This window comes from Acomys minous, assembly GCF_964271855.1.
Source record: "Acomys minous genome assembly, chromosome: 14".
NCBI classification, from domain to species: Eukaryota; Metazoa; Chordata; class Mammalia; order Rodentia; family Muridae; genus Acomys; species Acomys minous.
Genome location: NC_140496.1, coordinates 57,769,783 through 57,785,583, shown reverse-complemented (window position 1 = coordinate 57,785,583; position 15,801 = coordinate 57,769,783). Strand labels below are relative to the sequence as shown.

Genomic DNA, 15,801 nt, shown 5'->3' with positions numbered 1-15,801 from the left:
AAAGAATGTCTGAAAATTAAGAAGTGATTTGTCTTTTGCTCATCTTTTTTGTTTGTTTTTGGTTTTTTGGTTTTTGTTATTTCCACAGAGGGTTTCTCTGTGTAACCTTGGCCGCCCTGCCTGCCCCTGCCTCCCTGAGTCCTGGATTAGAAGCGCGCGCCACCATGCCTGATGCTTTTGCTGTTGTTACAGCTTCACTGTTTCACAGGCCTTGGCCAGGGATATGGCGTTTTAAAGGAACTTGAGCAGGTCTAGTCGTGCGTCTTTATCAGACCTGCTCAGACTCAGTCGTGGTGTTCTCGGCAGCGCAGTGAGCCCACTGACGTCTCACTGAGCTCTGCCTGACTCTAAGCTTCTTTTCCTTTGTTTTCAGATACTTGTACCTGCTGTTCTCTGGCGATGACCTTCTACCTTTAGACCACTGGGTGTTTAACACAGAGGCCCACCCTCTGCCGGTGTTACATTTAGCCAACACCACTCTTTCAGGTAACCCTGCTGTTCGATGAGCACAGCTCCAGAAGGACCATTCTTCCCTGTGTTATGTTTACATGGACCACTACAGAAACTGTCTGGAGAGGTGGCTTTTCAAAACCTGGACCTCTACGTCAACATGCCGGGTGAAACTTCCCTGCAAGACTTTTCACTTGTAGATATATCAACTTTGAAATTATTCCATTTTCTACCTGACCAAAACATGTTCTGGTACATGTAGGGCAGAGACCTGATGTGCTTTGGTTCTTAATGAGGTGGCCACATGAGAAACAGTGTCTTACTCTGTATTGTTAGTACCAGCCAAGAACACGGAGCACCTTACAGCATTTAGAGTTGGCTTTCAGAACCAATTAGACATTTGTTTTCTCCCACAGTGGAGCAGCTTTCAAATCAAATATTACACATTGCTTAGCCCCTTTACTCCATTTTAATAATGGAACAAACAAATGAACAAGAACAGAGGAACAGTGTAACTACCTGGGTAGCAAGAAGACTTTTCAAGCTCCTCATTGGATTTTTACCAGGCTGGCAACCATTTCATTCCCAACCTAGTTCATTGAAATCTATTCAGATTTAGTTTTTCTCTGGGGGGCATGATCTCATGAAGAATACTTTTCAAGTCTTTGTCTCCATATGGTATGCTGAACTGGTATTTATCATAACTGCTGCTTATGAGCCCGAGTGTGGGAGTGTGCATGTAGCTCACGCTAGTGTTGGTAGCATGAAGGAGGTGGGGAAAGTGCCAGTTTGTTGCCTTGAAACCTGTTTCAGAGAAACCCTGGATTTTGTTGGTGGGAAATTATTCTTCTGAACCAGCAACTCTATCAAGCAAAAATTACCTGCTTTAATCTCATAACACAGTTAATAGAGTCACCTTACAACTTCTTGTGGCTTAGCAAAACTCACTATATTGTTATGCAGCTCTGTATTTGCTAGAACAAGCCGAATCAATCGCTTTGACAACTTACTAAAGCAAAGGCAAAACATTGCAGTGTCTTTGAGCAAGGGTCGGGTCCTTTACCTCACTTGTGTGAGCTGCTCACAAAGATTTTATGTTTTTTAAAATTTTCCAAGAACATTATATATCCAAAGAATTAATAGAATAGCTCCAAAATAATTTTCAGTGGCAAGTGTGTGATGTAATGAATCATACTCACTAAAACTGACATAAACCTAAGGGACTGAGATCTTGGATTAATGGGTTTTTGTGTTGTTGTTATTGCTCTATATTTTGGCAGAAAAAAAAGTAAAGTTTTATCAAGAACTATAATATAAGATAGTGATGCTTATAAATTTTCTGTCCCTTGAATTTCTGTGACAAGACACTTTTCCCTCTTTTTCATTTAGTACAGATATCATCTACTGATAATAAAACTTGAGAACACTATAATCTAATATTTACTCTGAATTTGAATATTTCATGAAACAGTTTGTTCATGAGCTCTATTTTGGAGTTCTGGAAGCTTATCTCCTTTTGGTTTTGTTTTTAGCCCTCTACTAGCATATAGCAAATTTAAACTGTGGGGGGAAACAATGTACTTAGACATAAGGGTGGGTGTCTTACACCATAAGTCACCATCTGACCTTCACTTCGGCTAGTGCTCTGTAAACTTGCCACCTCAAACTTGGTCAGTATTCATAGGAGACAACATGTAAAGTGAGTTCTAGCACATTTCAAAATATAATATCTTTTCCTACTTGAAAAATTTAAACTGTAAATGAGAAAAGTAGATGGCTATTACTTTAGAAGAGAAGTGGAGGTTTTGGTTCTCAGGAAAAAACAAAAACAAAAACGTGAGCCTTCTACAAACAGCACAAGCCCACTCACAAGCTAAAGTGAAAAGCTGGTGGTGGCAGAGACCAGAGCAGCAAGCAGGGAGCCTTCTGTTCACACAGATGCAGCGAAGGCACCATCTTGGTTCCCCTGGAAGTCTCAGGGGAGACAGAACAGTGCCCCACCCCCACCCATGCTCTATATGGTTCACTAGATCCTAGAGAGGAAGAGAGAAAGCATAGATGTGAGCAGGGCATGGATCACACGAAGATCTCAAGACTGCCATTTTATCGTCCCCACCCTTGTGTTGAGAATTAGAGCCTGTAACCATGCTTTTTCTTCTCTGAATACCAAAGGCAATTAAAGTCAGGTATAAATGACTTGCCAGTGTCATGTTTTATTTTGTTAATAGATTTTTTAAAAATTTTTTCAAAATCTACCATTATCCCACTTTTTGCTTACTTTTTAAGTGTGTGTTTTCTTCCATCCTTCATACCCTTGGCATTTTGTAGACCTCAGTACTTAGGTTCCATACTCATTGTGTTTATAAAACCTGAGAAGAACCCAGAAATGCTCGCTCGCTGGTGCCTCTTCAAAGAGTTGTCACCTCACCTTCTGCTTTGGATACGGTTGTGCAAAATAGATAATAGATAAAAAGTAGGGGCTATTAAACACCCTCTACCTTCCATATTTATTGCTCATTTTAAAATCACACCTTTTGGTTCAAACCACGTTTTCAGAAAATTAATGATCCAATATGAAGTTCTTAAAACTAAGGCTGAGCCCTTCACCAAGAAGTTTGAATGGAGAATCTTTCTTCCAGATGGGCTGCAAATTTTGTGTGCCTCTAATACCAGCCTTTTCTCGTCATTCAGGCAGCGTGTGTCTGTACAGGAAAGCCTGGGTGTTGAAGGAGTGCATTCTTTTAGCGGAATATTGATCCTGCGTTTCTATGATGCCACGTAGGGCACCAGGGCTTCCCTTGGCAAGTCTTAAACACGCAGTGTGAGGTCCTGGTCCTCAGCTTCTCATCTTTTCCAGCTTTCGTCACCAACGTCTTTGTCAACGCCAGAATTTGTTGATAAACGATTTCACTTGCCATCCTCCTTATGTTGCGGTCTCCCTTAAGCCAGATTTCTCTGAATGTGTGCACGCGTGAGAGAGTGAGTGAACAGACAGCTGTGGAGCGTCGTGTGTGTGCTGGGCTCTGTGCTGGGCACTCTCAAGCCTTAGAGCGCGTCATGATTCCAGCGGCAGTTTCTGTATGAGAGTGGTTCATACCCTTTTAAATGTTTTCCAAAATGAATCGTGGTACAAAATTCTTAATTTTATATTTCATTTAAATTAAAGAGGAAGATAAAAGGTTTATAATATATTTTAAACATGTTACTATATAATACTAACAACTATAATTGTAGTTGATAACTAAAGTCTCTTGGAAAATGTCAAAGAAATATTTGATTTCTGATGCATCTTTGACTAAAATATTTACTTTAGAAATAAAAACATTCTTATTTTGTTATATCACTTTAATTACATGATTAAAATCAATATTTTGTAGAAGTGCGCATTATTTTATATTTTAAAAAAATTGTCCCCTAATTCATGGGTACGCCTTGCAGTTGTAAATTGTCTTCTCGCTAGTCCACTTCCTACTAATGCTAGCGCCTGTATTTCTCACATATAAATGAAACATACTAAAATGTCTCCAATTCTAGTTACTAGAGTGTAATAGCTGTAACTTCACGTTCCTCCTTTCTCTGCTTCTTCCCCTGGATTTGCCAACCCTTCCCTCCCCTACTCTTTGCATAGCTCTGTATATAAACAACACACACAGATCTGGAGATTGTCTGCTCACTGAGAGGCCGGTGCCAGTGGCTCTAGGCCACACAGCTTGTCCGAGGAGTACTGAAGTAATCACCGTCCGTCTGGAGCTGTTTTGACTCAGTCACTGTGCTCTAGGGACATTGGAAAGCACACTTGTTCAGCTCGGCCACGCCCTGGTAGAGGTGTTTTTTCTGCTCTGCATACAGCCAGCCAGCTTTCCTGTAACCCGCCAGAGAGTGTTTTAAGGCCCGCTAGCCATGGAGCTCTCTTACTACTCACTTCTGCTGTCACAGCCAAGATAATATGCAAATAAATGGGTGGAGCTGTGATACAATAAACCATAGTTTAAAAAAAAAAAAAGATGGAGGCCTAAATTGGGCATAGAAGTCACAGCTGCTGACCCTGACCCCAACTTTAATTTGTATAATACCCTCTAACTTTTAACCTGTGTCTTTTCTCTTTTTATATTTACATAATTCACTTTAAAGCAGAAAGATGTATGTATGTGCAATTGTATGTATTTGTGTCACCTAAAGTTGTATATTTATTGTCTTGAAAGTGGACGTATTTTTCAGGGTCTCTGGGTTTCAGGATAATATGATTGTCATGAAGGAGGCAGAGTGGGAGGTTACGTTCCCGGTACCTGTCTTAATCTTGTTATTCAATGTCATAATTCCAGGCCGCCCGTGGAAACATAATCTGCACAGCATCAAAATGCTCTTTCTAACATTACCAAGACCCTGGCATGTAGAAATGTATCCCCTCTCTTCTCTTAGAGCCTTGAGATGAGAACAGAAGAGAACTCTGCATCTTGGTGCTGCAGAAAACAATCTTTTGAAAAACAGGGGGCAACACAAAATGGGTAGGTGCCCAGTTCACCCCTTGGCACTTCCATGGCTAGTCTGTAGGGTGCTTGCCACTGTCACCCCTAGAGCAGCTTACGTCCAAGTGAAGGCATGTCCTGAGAGGCGTGCCCCTCTTCCTTCGTCTCCTGAGTCTCCGCAGTACTTTCACAAGTGTGTCAGTGCGCACCACTTCCAGTCGAAGCATCCTCTATGCCTCTATGCTCGCACTGTGTAATGGCTAATCAGCAGCCGCAGGACTCATGAAATGTGAAACCAGCAGCAGCATCTTACTAGCATAAAAGCTGCAGTGCTGTGCCAGTCCAGACAGGCAGTAAGCTTTTCCTGGTGTTTATCAAGCACTTCACTACTTCTGGAAATGAGACCTTCACTCAGAATGATAGGACAGATAGAGCTCTTGTCAGCCTTTGTCCCAGTGTGGGTGAACTGCCGGAGGCCCTGGCTACTCTAAGGTCACCTCCACTCGGTGCATGTGAGCTTTGGTCCTCCAGACACAGAGCAAACATGCAGAGTAAGACCTGAGGCAGACACTTTTCGGTAACTTGTATGCTGCAGAATTCTGCATATTGCACACCAGAAAACCAGAGCAGAGCTCTTTGACAGAAACTTACAAGTTCATTTTTTGCTGGCTTAACTCAATGCAATATCCCTAGTTATAATTGTTGGTTTGGAAGTTAAAATGCCTTCTTTACCCTCACTGGCCTCAAATTCATTTATGATTTTTCCTTAAACTAATAAGTGGGTAAGTATAACCTGTGTTGTTACCCACTGGCTGCTCCTGAACTGATTTCCAGTCCTGTCCTCCATAATGTGATTTTTTAAAATAAATCAAAGGTAATATTGTATATTGGAGATCAAATAAAGATGTTCTTTAAGTGAAATGTCTTCCTCTGGTTTTTTTGGGGGGGGGTTGTTTGTTTGTTTGTTTGTTTGTTTGTTTTCCATCTAACAGCGACTAACAGTTGAGTCTCTTCCTGTGTGCAGAACAGCAGCTTTGGCTGTGTTTACAGGAACTGGAAGACTTCAGTCTCCAGTGTTTGAAGCATTTCTTTTGGCTCCTTCTATTTTCACATTTCTTGATCTTAAAGACAAGGAGCTACCGAGAGAATAATCTTTATATCCTGATTTGAAGAAAAACTCTAGAGCTGAATTTCAATCTTAATGTCCCCTTGTGCATGTTTCCCTGAAACAGCCTTAAACTGCTAGCAATTTTGGACACGTAAGATTTACATACAAACTTCCGGGCGGGCATGTTTTTATTTCTCTTGGGTATGTATTTATCTAGAAAGAAAACTGCTAAATTGTGGTACAGTTGTGCATAACTGATTTTCATTGCCCACGGCTTTCCAGGTGACTGTGTTCATGTTCTTACTAGCAGTGGACGAGGTGGGAGGACCTGTTTTATCTCACCACCACCTTCCAGCAAGCAGCTGAGACTATTGTAGAGATTTATTTATTTATTTATTAGTTTAAATTGTGCTTTTGGACATACACATGTCACCATGGTACACATGTGGAAGTCAGAGGTCACTTGTGGGAGGCATTTCTCTCCTTCCACCCTGTGGCTCCTCCAGGATGGAGCTCAAATTGTGGGGCTTAGTGTAACGTGTCTTCTCCTGCTGAGCCATCTCACCAGCACCAGTGTTTAGTTCCCTAGTCATTGCTAGGGACAGAGCATCCCATGACTCTCTGTGCTACTGTTCTTCAGTGTTGACTTTGCACATGCGCTGCGCGTTTTCACCTCTTGCTAGGCTGGGAGTTCCCAGTGCGTTCTGTTTGCTGGTCTCTAGGATGCTGGTATGCCCTCTGTTTTAATGGTGTCCTTGAAGTACAGAAGAGTTTAATGCTGATGAAGTACAGTACCGATGTGTTCTCTGATGGGCTGTGCTTTCTTGTCTTCCTTAGTCTCACCATGAGTTTTCACCTGAAAGCAAAATTGTTTTCGGCTCTCACATGAAGGCCTGCCATCCATTCTGAGTTCATCTTTGTGTGTGTGGTAAAGGCCTGCTGGCATATTTTAGGTGGCTGCGCGGATTCCCGGTATTGACTACTGAGGAACAGCCCTCTCCCTTGGCATTGCTTTGGCACCTTTGTGAAATGGCAGTTGATGGCTGCTATCAGGCTTTATTTCTAGGCTTTCCTTGTTGCACTGACACATGCCTTTCTAGGCTTGGGCTGTGGGGGTGTTGGTGGGAAGCTGGGCAGCAGTGTTTTTCAGCCAGCAGTGGGATTTGCACCTCTTAGAAGGAATTTGCACTCCTCTCTTAGCCCGGCAGTGTTCCAGACATCTGACAGTGGACTGATTGCAACTGGCATCTCATGCAGGGACAGAGACAGGGACAGCTTTAAGTCACCTGGTCTTTTTTCTAAAAACAGGTTCTTCATGTTTCCCTTTGTGTTTTATAATTTTTATTTTAAAAAAAGCTAAGTCATTACTGGAACAACTGGATTCTGATTTTAGAGGATCTTCCCCACCCAAGGAAATGGTTTGGCTTCTTGGTTGGTTGGTTGATTTTTGTTTGTATGGTTTTTGTTTTGTCTGCTCTTTCTTTTTGTCTAATGGTTTCCCTGTCTTTACCCCACAGTGTGCAGTGTCTGACGTCCGCTCCCTTTCTTGCACATTTCTTGAACTGGGATACTTGGGAGTCAGCCCTGTGTTTTGTTAGCTCAGTGGGTTACCCCGTGCTTGTCAGAGGCTTGGAAAGGATTCTGCCCTTTGCCCATCTCTAACAGGCACACACAGCACAGCCACAAGCAGTCAGCATTTACCTTAGCTTAGACGTTCTCCGTCTAAACTCAAGGCTTCCTGCATAGGCGGGAACATAGTCAGGGCTTCCCCTGTCTTCTCCTGAATCTGCACTCAACCTTGTCCCTCACTCAGTACATAGAGCCTTCCACACCACCAGGGCCATGTGGCCAGGTGCCTTCCGCAGAGCTCACTGTAGTGCTGTCTGTGAGCCAATCCACAGCTTGCCCAACCGGAACCAAGACTTCAGGTTACGTGGATCAGCTTTTCCTGTTCACTTGCTATTGACTTTGCGTGTTTCATCTCTCTTCCTCCTTCCTCCTCTCCTCCTTATACTCACCCCCAACTCCACCCCTAGGATCAGACCCAGGGCACATGCTACACAAATGTTCCACTGAGTTACATCCCAGCCTCTACCTGTCCCCAAGGAGCAGTGCTTGGGTACTGAGCATTTCTGTGTTAGAGTTTCGGTCCAGCCCACACAGATCACTCCACCCTAATAGAACTGCTAGGGCAGTGGCTGGACGAAGGGGAACTTCTGTGGCGCAGATGTCATAGCCTCATTGTTCTGTCCTGAGGCTCATAGTTTTCTTTGAACAAATAGTTACTAAGTTTTATATCTGTAATCAGTCTCTAGAATCCTAAAATGATTGTTTTTTTATAATTGCCTCTTTAGTAGGAAACAAGTTGTTGATCTTCCAAAATGAAGTCCCTTTTTTCTTGCTTGTGTGTGACTGAACCTTTCACAGAGCCTTGGTTTTCCTACCTGAGGGCTCTCCCGTCCCACATTCGACATCACTGTGCATCACATGCTGCTTTGTGTGACATTCCCTTACAGACATGTCTTTATCTGGTCAGCAACAGTGTCAGCTGCTTCATGACAGAGTTTGTAAGGTGTCATTTTATTCCACGTGTTTGTGGAATGAACTCTCCAGTCCTTAGAGTCCAGTACTCTTCCTCCCAAAGCAGGCTGCCCCACTCAAACAGTCCACTTGTTTCTGAATTTCCTGTCAGAAATATCAAAGCCATTTATCCAAGAAAAATCTAACCGAGAGAAAGGAGCTAAGTTTTACAGTTTTGGGGTTTTTTGTTTGTTTGTTTGTTTGTTTTGGGTTTGGGACTTTTGTTTGTTTGTTTGGTTTATTTTGTTGTTTGGTTGGTTTTGGTTTTTTGTTGTTGTTGTTTTGTTTTGGCACTGTGGGTACACTGAGCTCAGGTAGGGAGAACAGTGGAGCCTAGTTAGAAAGAAGCCAAAATTGTGCTTTATTTTCCCCTGTGAGTATAGTAAACCCATAGGCAAGTTATTCAACTTCGGGTGTCAGCTTATTTCATGTGAAGGTGACTCATGACATACTGTTTCAAACCCTGACCTGCTTGCCAAGAGCTGTATACAGGAGCCAAATAAAAATCCATACCCTCAAACAAGGACTAGCTTGCTTCATATTGGAGCAAATACTTAACAGAGTACACTAAGATAGTAGTCATGCTTGGTATAGGTGTGGAAAAAGAAGGGATAAGAAAGAAATATTCTAAGTGACACGAGAACTGAGTTTTAAGAGGTTGTGTTGTTCTTTTTCACTGGGAGATGGTGCCATGGGCATCTGTGGAGGTCAGGAGAGGACTTGGCAAGGGCTGGCTCTCACTCTACCTGTGGCTGCTGAAGATTAAACTCAGGTAGGTTTGCTGAGAAAGGAATGGTTGTGCCCTCCTCCCACTAGACAGTGACACAGTATTAAGGTTCACAGGCATAAGGTTATTGTGTAAGTCAAATGCTGATTTTTATGACACTCTCTCCCCATATCTGGTTGCAATCCTTGTTCTGAGACTCTGCTGTCTCAATGTTGTGTAAACACTGCTTCCCAATAGCCCCCTGGTGTGCCAATAAAGCTGTTGAGATGGCTCAGAGCAGTTAAGACTGCTCTCTTCCGAAGGACCTGGCCTTAGTTCACAGTACCCACGTGGCAGTTCATATCTGTCTATGACTCCAGTTCCAAGGGACCTAATAATTTCTTCTGGTCTCCACAGGCACCAGGTACACAATTGGTGAACGGATATACATGGCAGGCAAAACATACACACACATGCATTAAAAAAATTTTAACATAAACTCAGGTCCTCAGGCTTGGCAGTAGGCACCTTTACCCGCTAAGCCATATCACCTGCCCTCAAACTGAATTTTGAGAGAAAATTTAAAGACAAGAGAAGACAGCTATTTGATGAAGCAAAGACACCCAGAGAAGCTGTGGGGATGAGATCCAAAGCATAGGTTCTAGCCTGACATAATTTTGTAGTCCTTTCCACCCTTCAAAGCTGCATTGTCCTTATCCAGTGAGAGAGGGCCTTGGGGTATCCTCTAAAATTCAAGGAGCCATGAGATGGGAAGGGAGGAAGGTGCTTTGGTTTTCAGTACTGTGTTAAAGTTATAAAGTTATATTTATAAAATTCTCAGTTTCTCTCTTAACCCAGCTATCAACAATAATTGAGACCCTTTTATTCACAACACAATAACTGAGCAGCACCGACGCTATTCTTACCCTCTAAGCTAATCTGGTTTTTTCCTAGCGTACATCCCAGAGATTCTTGCACTTTGTAGCTTTTTCTATGTGCTCCAGTCTTGATATCTCTTGGACCTCTGCTGGTGACTTGATCCCCTACTTTTTCTTCTAATTCCTCCTCCCCTGGCTGGCAGGAAGTCCAGCCCTACTCTCTCCCCTGCTCAGCGATGGGCTGTAAGCTGCTTTATTGGCACATCAGGGGATAATTGGGAAGCAGTGTTTTCACAACATTGAGACAGGAGATCCTCAGAACAAGGATTGCAACCAGATATTGGGGGTGGAAGGGTAGGATAGAAATCAGCATTTGGATTATACAATAACTTTATGCCTAAAATACTGTGTCGTTGCCTAGTGGGAGGAGGTCACAACCATTGGCTTCCTAGGCAAGCCTGTTGCACCTAGAGATGCCGGGGCCTTAGCCTGTGGGCTCATGCCCCATTGGAACCAATTCAATAATGAAATGTTCTCCAAACATGACAGTGGCAAAAAGATCCACTCCCACCCCCCAAAACCCACATGACTTTATCCTTATGGCTCTGAGATAATAGGTAAGAGTTACTAGAGAACAAAAAACTACATAATTTCAACAGAAGGTAGGCTGAGAAAAGTTGTAATGCAAACTCAGCGTAGGCCAGCATTCCGTGTGTGTGTGTGTGTGTGTGTGTGTGTGTGTGTGTGTGTGTGTGTGCGCGCGCGCGCGCATGCATGTGTGTGTTGGATATCAAGTACAGTGGTACCTTTACTGCTGAGCTGTACCCCAGCCCATGAAAATGCTATTTCTTTGAACATGTAATGAGCATCTGCTATGTGACAACTGTAATGACTTGAAATACTGAGCCAACCATGCCACTTACCTTCTGGAGTTTCTAAGCTTAGATAGATAGAGCAAAACTTGTTTTATGAATGAAGGTATTTCACCAAAGGTGGTACAGCATAGGAGAGGAGTGTATAATGGCCACATAATAACCAATGATGAGCTCAGATGCAACTTTCCCTTCTTGGTATCAGAGGATGTGAGTTTGCCCAAGGAAAGACTAGCTGGGTTGGCTGGAATGGAGCCTCTGGGGAGAGCAAGGACTACCCTGTGAGAAGAGAGCAGAGGATGCAAACCAGGCCCTCTCAAGCTTCCAGAGAGTTGTTAGGATTTAGCACTTTATGTTAAAACTTGAGGGGTGAGAACCTTATTGTGTGTGGTGGGAACCATATTGCAAGAGAAGCAAGAAAAAGACACTGTAGGACGAGGAACCATTTCAAGCCCTGGGGCATTGAAGTTTCCTGAAAGCAGCCCTTGCAGGCAAGGCTGTAGCAGCTAGCACAGTGTGTGCAGACTGAGCCAGGGCAGAGTAGAGGGAGAAGAAATCGGAGGTACAGCAGGTTAGTCACTTGAAACTGACTCTAATCTTGAGCAAGACAGAAGCCCCAGGAAGACTGAGCAGAGTTACGAAGTGATCTGCCTGTTAGCAAGGGCTTACTTTGGATACTGATGAATACAGTATGGGGCAGCCAGAGCTGGAGAGAAGGGACAGCTGTGTGTAGGGGCGGGCACTGTAATGAGCCAGGTAGCCAGCAATGTTGACTTAGAGCAAGCAGTGGAGGAGACCAGGACAATGAGTAGAAGAAGCTGACAGTTAAGCATAGAGGTCGGGGAAGAGAGGCATTGCCCACCAATCAGCGTACAGCGCTGGAGCGTGCAGAGGCCAGAGGCCGTTCTTTCTCAGTGTGGTAGGGAGTCACAGAGAATGGGGATGGGAGGGAGAGGTAGTGCCAAGGCTTAAGGAGAAAAGATGATGAGGAAAAGCGCAAGAAATTGTTTCACAGGAATGTGGAATTCTACAGGACAACCAGGGAAGCCGCTTCAGTTCCACTGTCAAAAAAAAGGGGGGGGGGCGGGGGCTTCTGCCAATTCTCCCATCACAGACAACTTTAAAAAGGCAAATGAAAAATTTCTGGGGGAAATGGGGGGAGATGGCAGAGCCCTAGTTTTTTCTTTTATTCTCTTAGTAATCATTTACCTACAATTGTAATACAACGTATTATATTAAATAAGCCAATAAAGAGTGCAATAAATACCTTTATATCTCTCTCTTTCCCAATAAGTCTCATCGTCTTCAGACATCCATTCTCCTTGAGCCATTTAAAAATCCTTCATGTTTTCTCTCCCTGCGCATTTCTTGAAATGTAGCCTGCACTCTGGTCTATCTCCTTACCTCTCAACCATTTTCCCACTCACTTGCCCGATGCGTGCTGGCCTTGCTCATCAGTGATGACTGTCACGTGGCTCGCTCCCTTCCCATCCTTATCTTCCTGCCTTCCTCTCGCCGTCTACTACAGTTGGCCACCGTTGCTTTTTAAGACAGTTATTCCTTTTATCCCTCGTTTTCCTAAAAGCATTAAATTACTAAAAATTAGTCGTGTGATTATTATGGCAGAATGTGAGTAAAACCAAAGAAGGAAGCCCCGAATTCTAGCCAGCTTTGATCTGAGGGCATCTGCTAATGTGGAGGAGCACCTGGGATGCCTTGCAAGCGTGCTTCTGAGCTTGCTCGCTGCTTACCCGCAGCTCTGAATGCAGCTTCTCCAGAAGTGCGGAAAGGCTCTACTGTCTGGTGGATGCCTGAAGGCCCAGGTGTGAGCCTTTACATGTGATCTGGAAATTGGGTCATTTTCCTCAGGGTCACCCACTTTGGGAACAGGACAGAGAAGAACCAGATGAGGAAGGAAAAGGCAGACAGGCTCAGGGCTGGAGTTGGCACTGCCACACTAGCCTCTGAACACCCAGGGCCCACTCAGAGCCAGCGCCCCAACTTGTCCTTCAGAGTTTGTTTCCCCTCACTGGGCAGAGGGTGACTTCCAGCCCCTCGCATTGCTAGCCTCACTGCACCTTGCACTGGACTAACGCCAACATGGGTGTCTCGGGCAGCTAATACATTGAGCCTCATGGGGCAAGTCAGCGAGGGAACTTGCACATGGGAGTGTGCAGGCAGGATGCAGGAATGCTGTGAGGCAGGCAGTGCACATGTGAGTATACAAACATTCATGGATACCCGTTTCACTTCCATGTGACCAGTGAAAGGACTGGGTATGGTCGGGTGCAAGGCAAGGAGCATGCCCACCCATCGCGCTAACTGTGACTGAGTTGCTCATGGAGGGCAAACAGAACGCCTCATCCTGCAGCACCAAGCAAGCGCGCAACGGTAGGGCCCAAGGTAGCTAACCTAGTGAGCCTAGCCTTCAGGGAGAACCCAGAGCCCAGTGCCTCCTTTTCCCAGACAAAAGGGGCCACATCTCCCAGGAGGCTTTGGTTCCCTTTAGTGAATGGGGCAGAAGCCCACTGTTGGCTACTTAGGCATAAGAAATGTATAAGAAAGGTTCAGTCCTCAGAGAGCTGGAGGCTGGGCTTCGAGAATGGGTACACACCAAGGACTGAAGGAGTCAGGCCTCGGTCAAGCTCAGGTTGTTTGTCCCTCTCTCACGCCTGTGCACAGCCACCGCTGATCTGTGGGAAGGTCCAGTTGCTTACCCTGGATGCCCAGTAGAGGGAGCTTTTCCCTTTGAGACTCAGAGAAAGGAGCCCAGTCAAACTCAGAAGGCTGATCAAGTGGCCTGTGGAACCACAAATACTGCCTGCCAGGTCAGACACCTAGTTTAAGGCCTGGGCCAGTTGCATGCTCTCTGTGAGCCTGATCCACACATGCAACATCTTTCTCACCCTTAATGTCTTCCTTGCCGTTACATTGTGACAAATATGCACCTTCTCATGGAGCTGTGTAGAAATTAACTCTTACCTCACATGGCACCCCAAGGCCCTGCTGGCTGAGGCTCAGTCCATGATCCTTCCGTGTTTACCCTCTGTGCTGACAGTCAAGGGCAGAGGGGCCCAGGACTGCACCCAGGGACTCCCCCCAAGTTGTTGAAAGGCATAAGGTAATTATGCACAGTGCTGTGAAGCCTAGAAAAATCCCTCTGCAACCAGGTGCTTGCTATCTGGCAGTGTGATACAATGCCCTTGTGTTCCAGACTTTTCTGAGAGACCAGGTGCCCTGGTAATCACCCCAGGAACCAACCTCATCATCACAAACCGTAGATTTGGTCCTAGCATCATTCCCATTTTCCGACGAAGAACTGGGCCTTAGGCCACTAAGGAGCTTCTGCCTCTGTTGCTTGAATAAGAGAAAAGACTCCACCAGCCAGGCACTTCTGGGAGGGTCCACTGAGTCCTGGGAACCTTTTCTGAAAGCCAGCACTACTGCAAGGGCTCCCTGGGTCCTGGCCTTCCTCCGTATCTGGGGCTTTTCTTCCACATCTCCGCATCCTGAGCAGAGCCTGTGGCCAGGCGTGGGTGAGTCCAGCTGGAACTGGGACTGCCCACCTGGCTCTGCCCATGTCTCCTCTCCCGGAATCACAGGAAGTGGCTTTACATGTCTGCCTTGCCATCAGAGAGGCCAGGACTCTGAGGTTACTCTCCGCTAAGACTGAGGAGGCCACAGGCTGGGCTGTGACTTCCGGCAGCTCTGTGAGTGTGCCATCCCTTAAGATTACACATGGAAACTGGGCAGGTGACTGCTGGAAGCCTCCCAGGCCCTGTGAGGATGTTCTCAAAGGGCACCGGAGGCTTGACGCAAGTGCACAGTTCCCTCTGGGCATGCAGGGGAGAAAGCTTCAGATCATTTCCCCGGAAGTGGGCACCTGTATGCAGTGGACACCGGGAAGTTGTGCATGCCTGCCTCCCTCAGGTGAGGACTAGCCCACTGCATTGTAGCCCTCGGAGCAAAATGTTTCTACGAAGCACGAAATGAAACATTCTGAAGGCTGGTATTTTTCCACTTGGCAGATATCTCTGATTTATAGGCACAGGGTGATCCTGGCTCACTCTACCTCCAACCACATTCCATCAGCTCAGCTGGGGTACAAAGCCTAGGAAATCACTGCCCCCGACTCCAGTCTCAATGGCTGTGGGCAGAGGGACTTAGCCTGGATAGGGTCGTCAGCCATCCAGGGACTAGCCAAGGAGAGCACTCCTGAGTCCCAACCAGAGCCAACAGATCCCAGAGACCTCACTTGGTGCAGTTTCTAGGCCCCCACCATTTCACTGCAGAAGAGCATAGGGCACGCCTCATCAGCACACTATAGCCTCAAGGGGAAGTTTTCCCTGTTTGGTCTTAATGAACACACGATCTTCATTTCTTGGAAGTTAGACATTGGGTTCTGCTCCTTGGCTGCCCCACTCGGTTGAATCAGAACAACTGCCCTCCCCCAAAGGGTAATTTTTATTGATAACTCTACAATTAAAGCCTTGAGTTGATCATTTTAAGGTCTGGTTTGTATTGGTGAAAATCACCCAAGCATCATTAAGGCTGAAGAGATGCCAGCTGTGGTCAGTGTGCCGCTGGGCTTGATTCAGCACATGCTCCTGGAAGGCCGATGGACCTGCAGCGGGCTGCAGAGGTAAGGAGAGCACCATTGTATCTTCTATGCCTAAAACCCTCAGTCTACACAAGCCCAAACCAAGGACCCTACCGGCACCACAGGAGAGGCATTGTGCGT

At 45.4% G+C, this 15,801-nt stretch overlaps 1 protein-coding gene across 1 annotated transcript in view; it reads left to right on the top strand.

The window, feature by feature from the left end:
• MAN1A2 (mannosidase alpha class 1A member 2) overlaps positions 1-4,453 on the top strand; it is a 139,461-nt gene extending 135,008 nt beyond the window's left edge. Inside the window, exon 13 of the mRNA XM_084757200.1 lies at positions 374-4,453. Coding sequence (XP_084613326.1) covers positions 374-506 — 133 coding nt within the window. The 3' untranslated portion in view covers positions 507-4,453. The remainder of the gene's footprint in view (positions 1-373) is intronic.
• Positions 4,454-15,801: the final 11,348 nt, after the last annotated feature.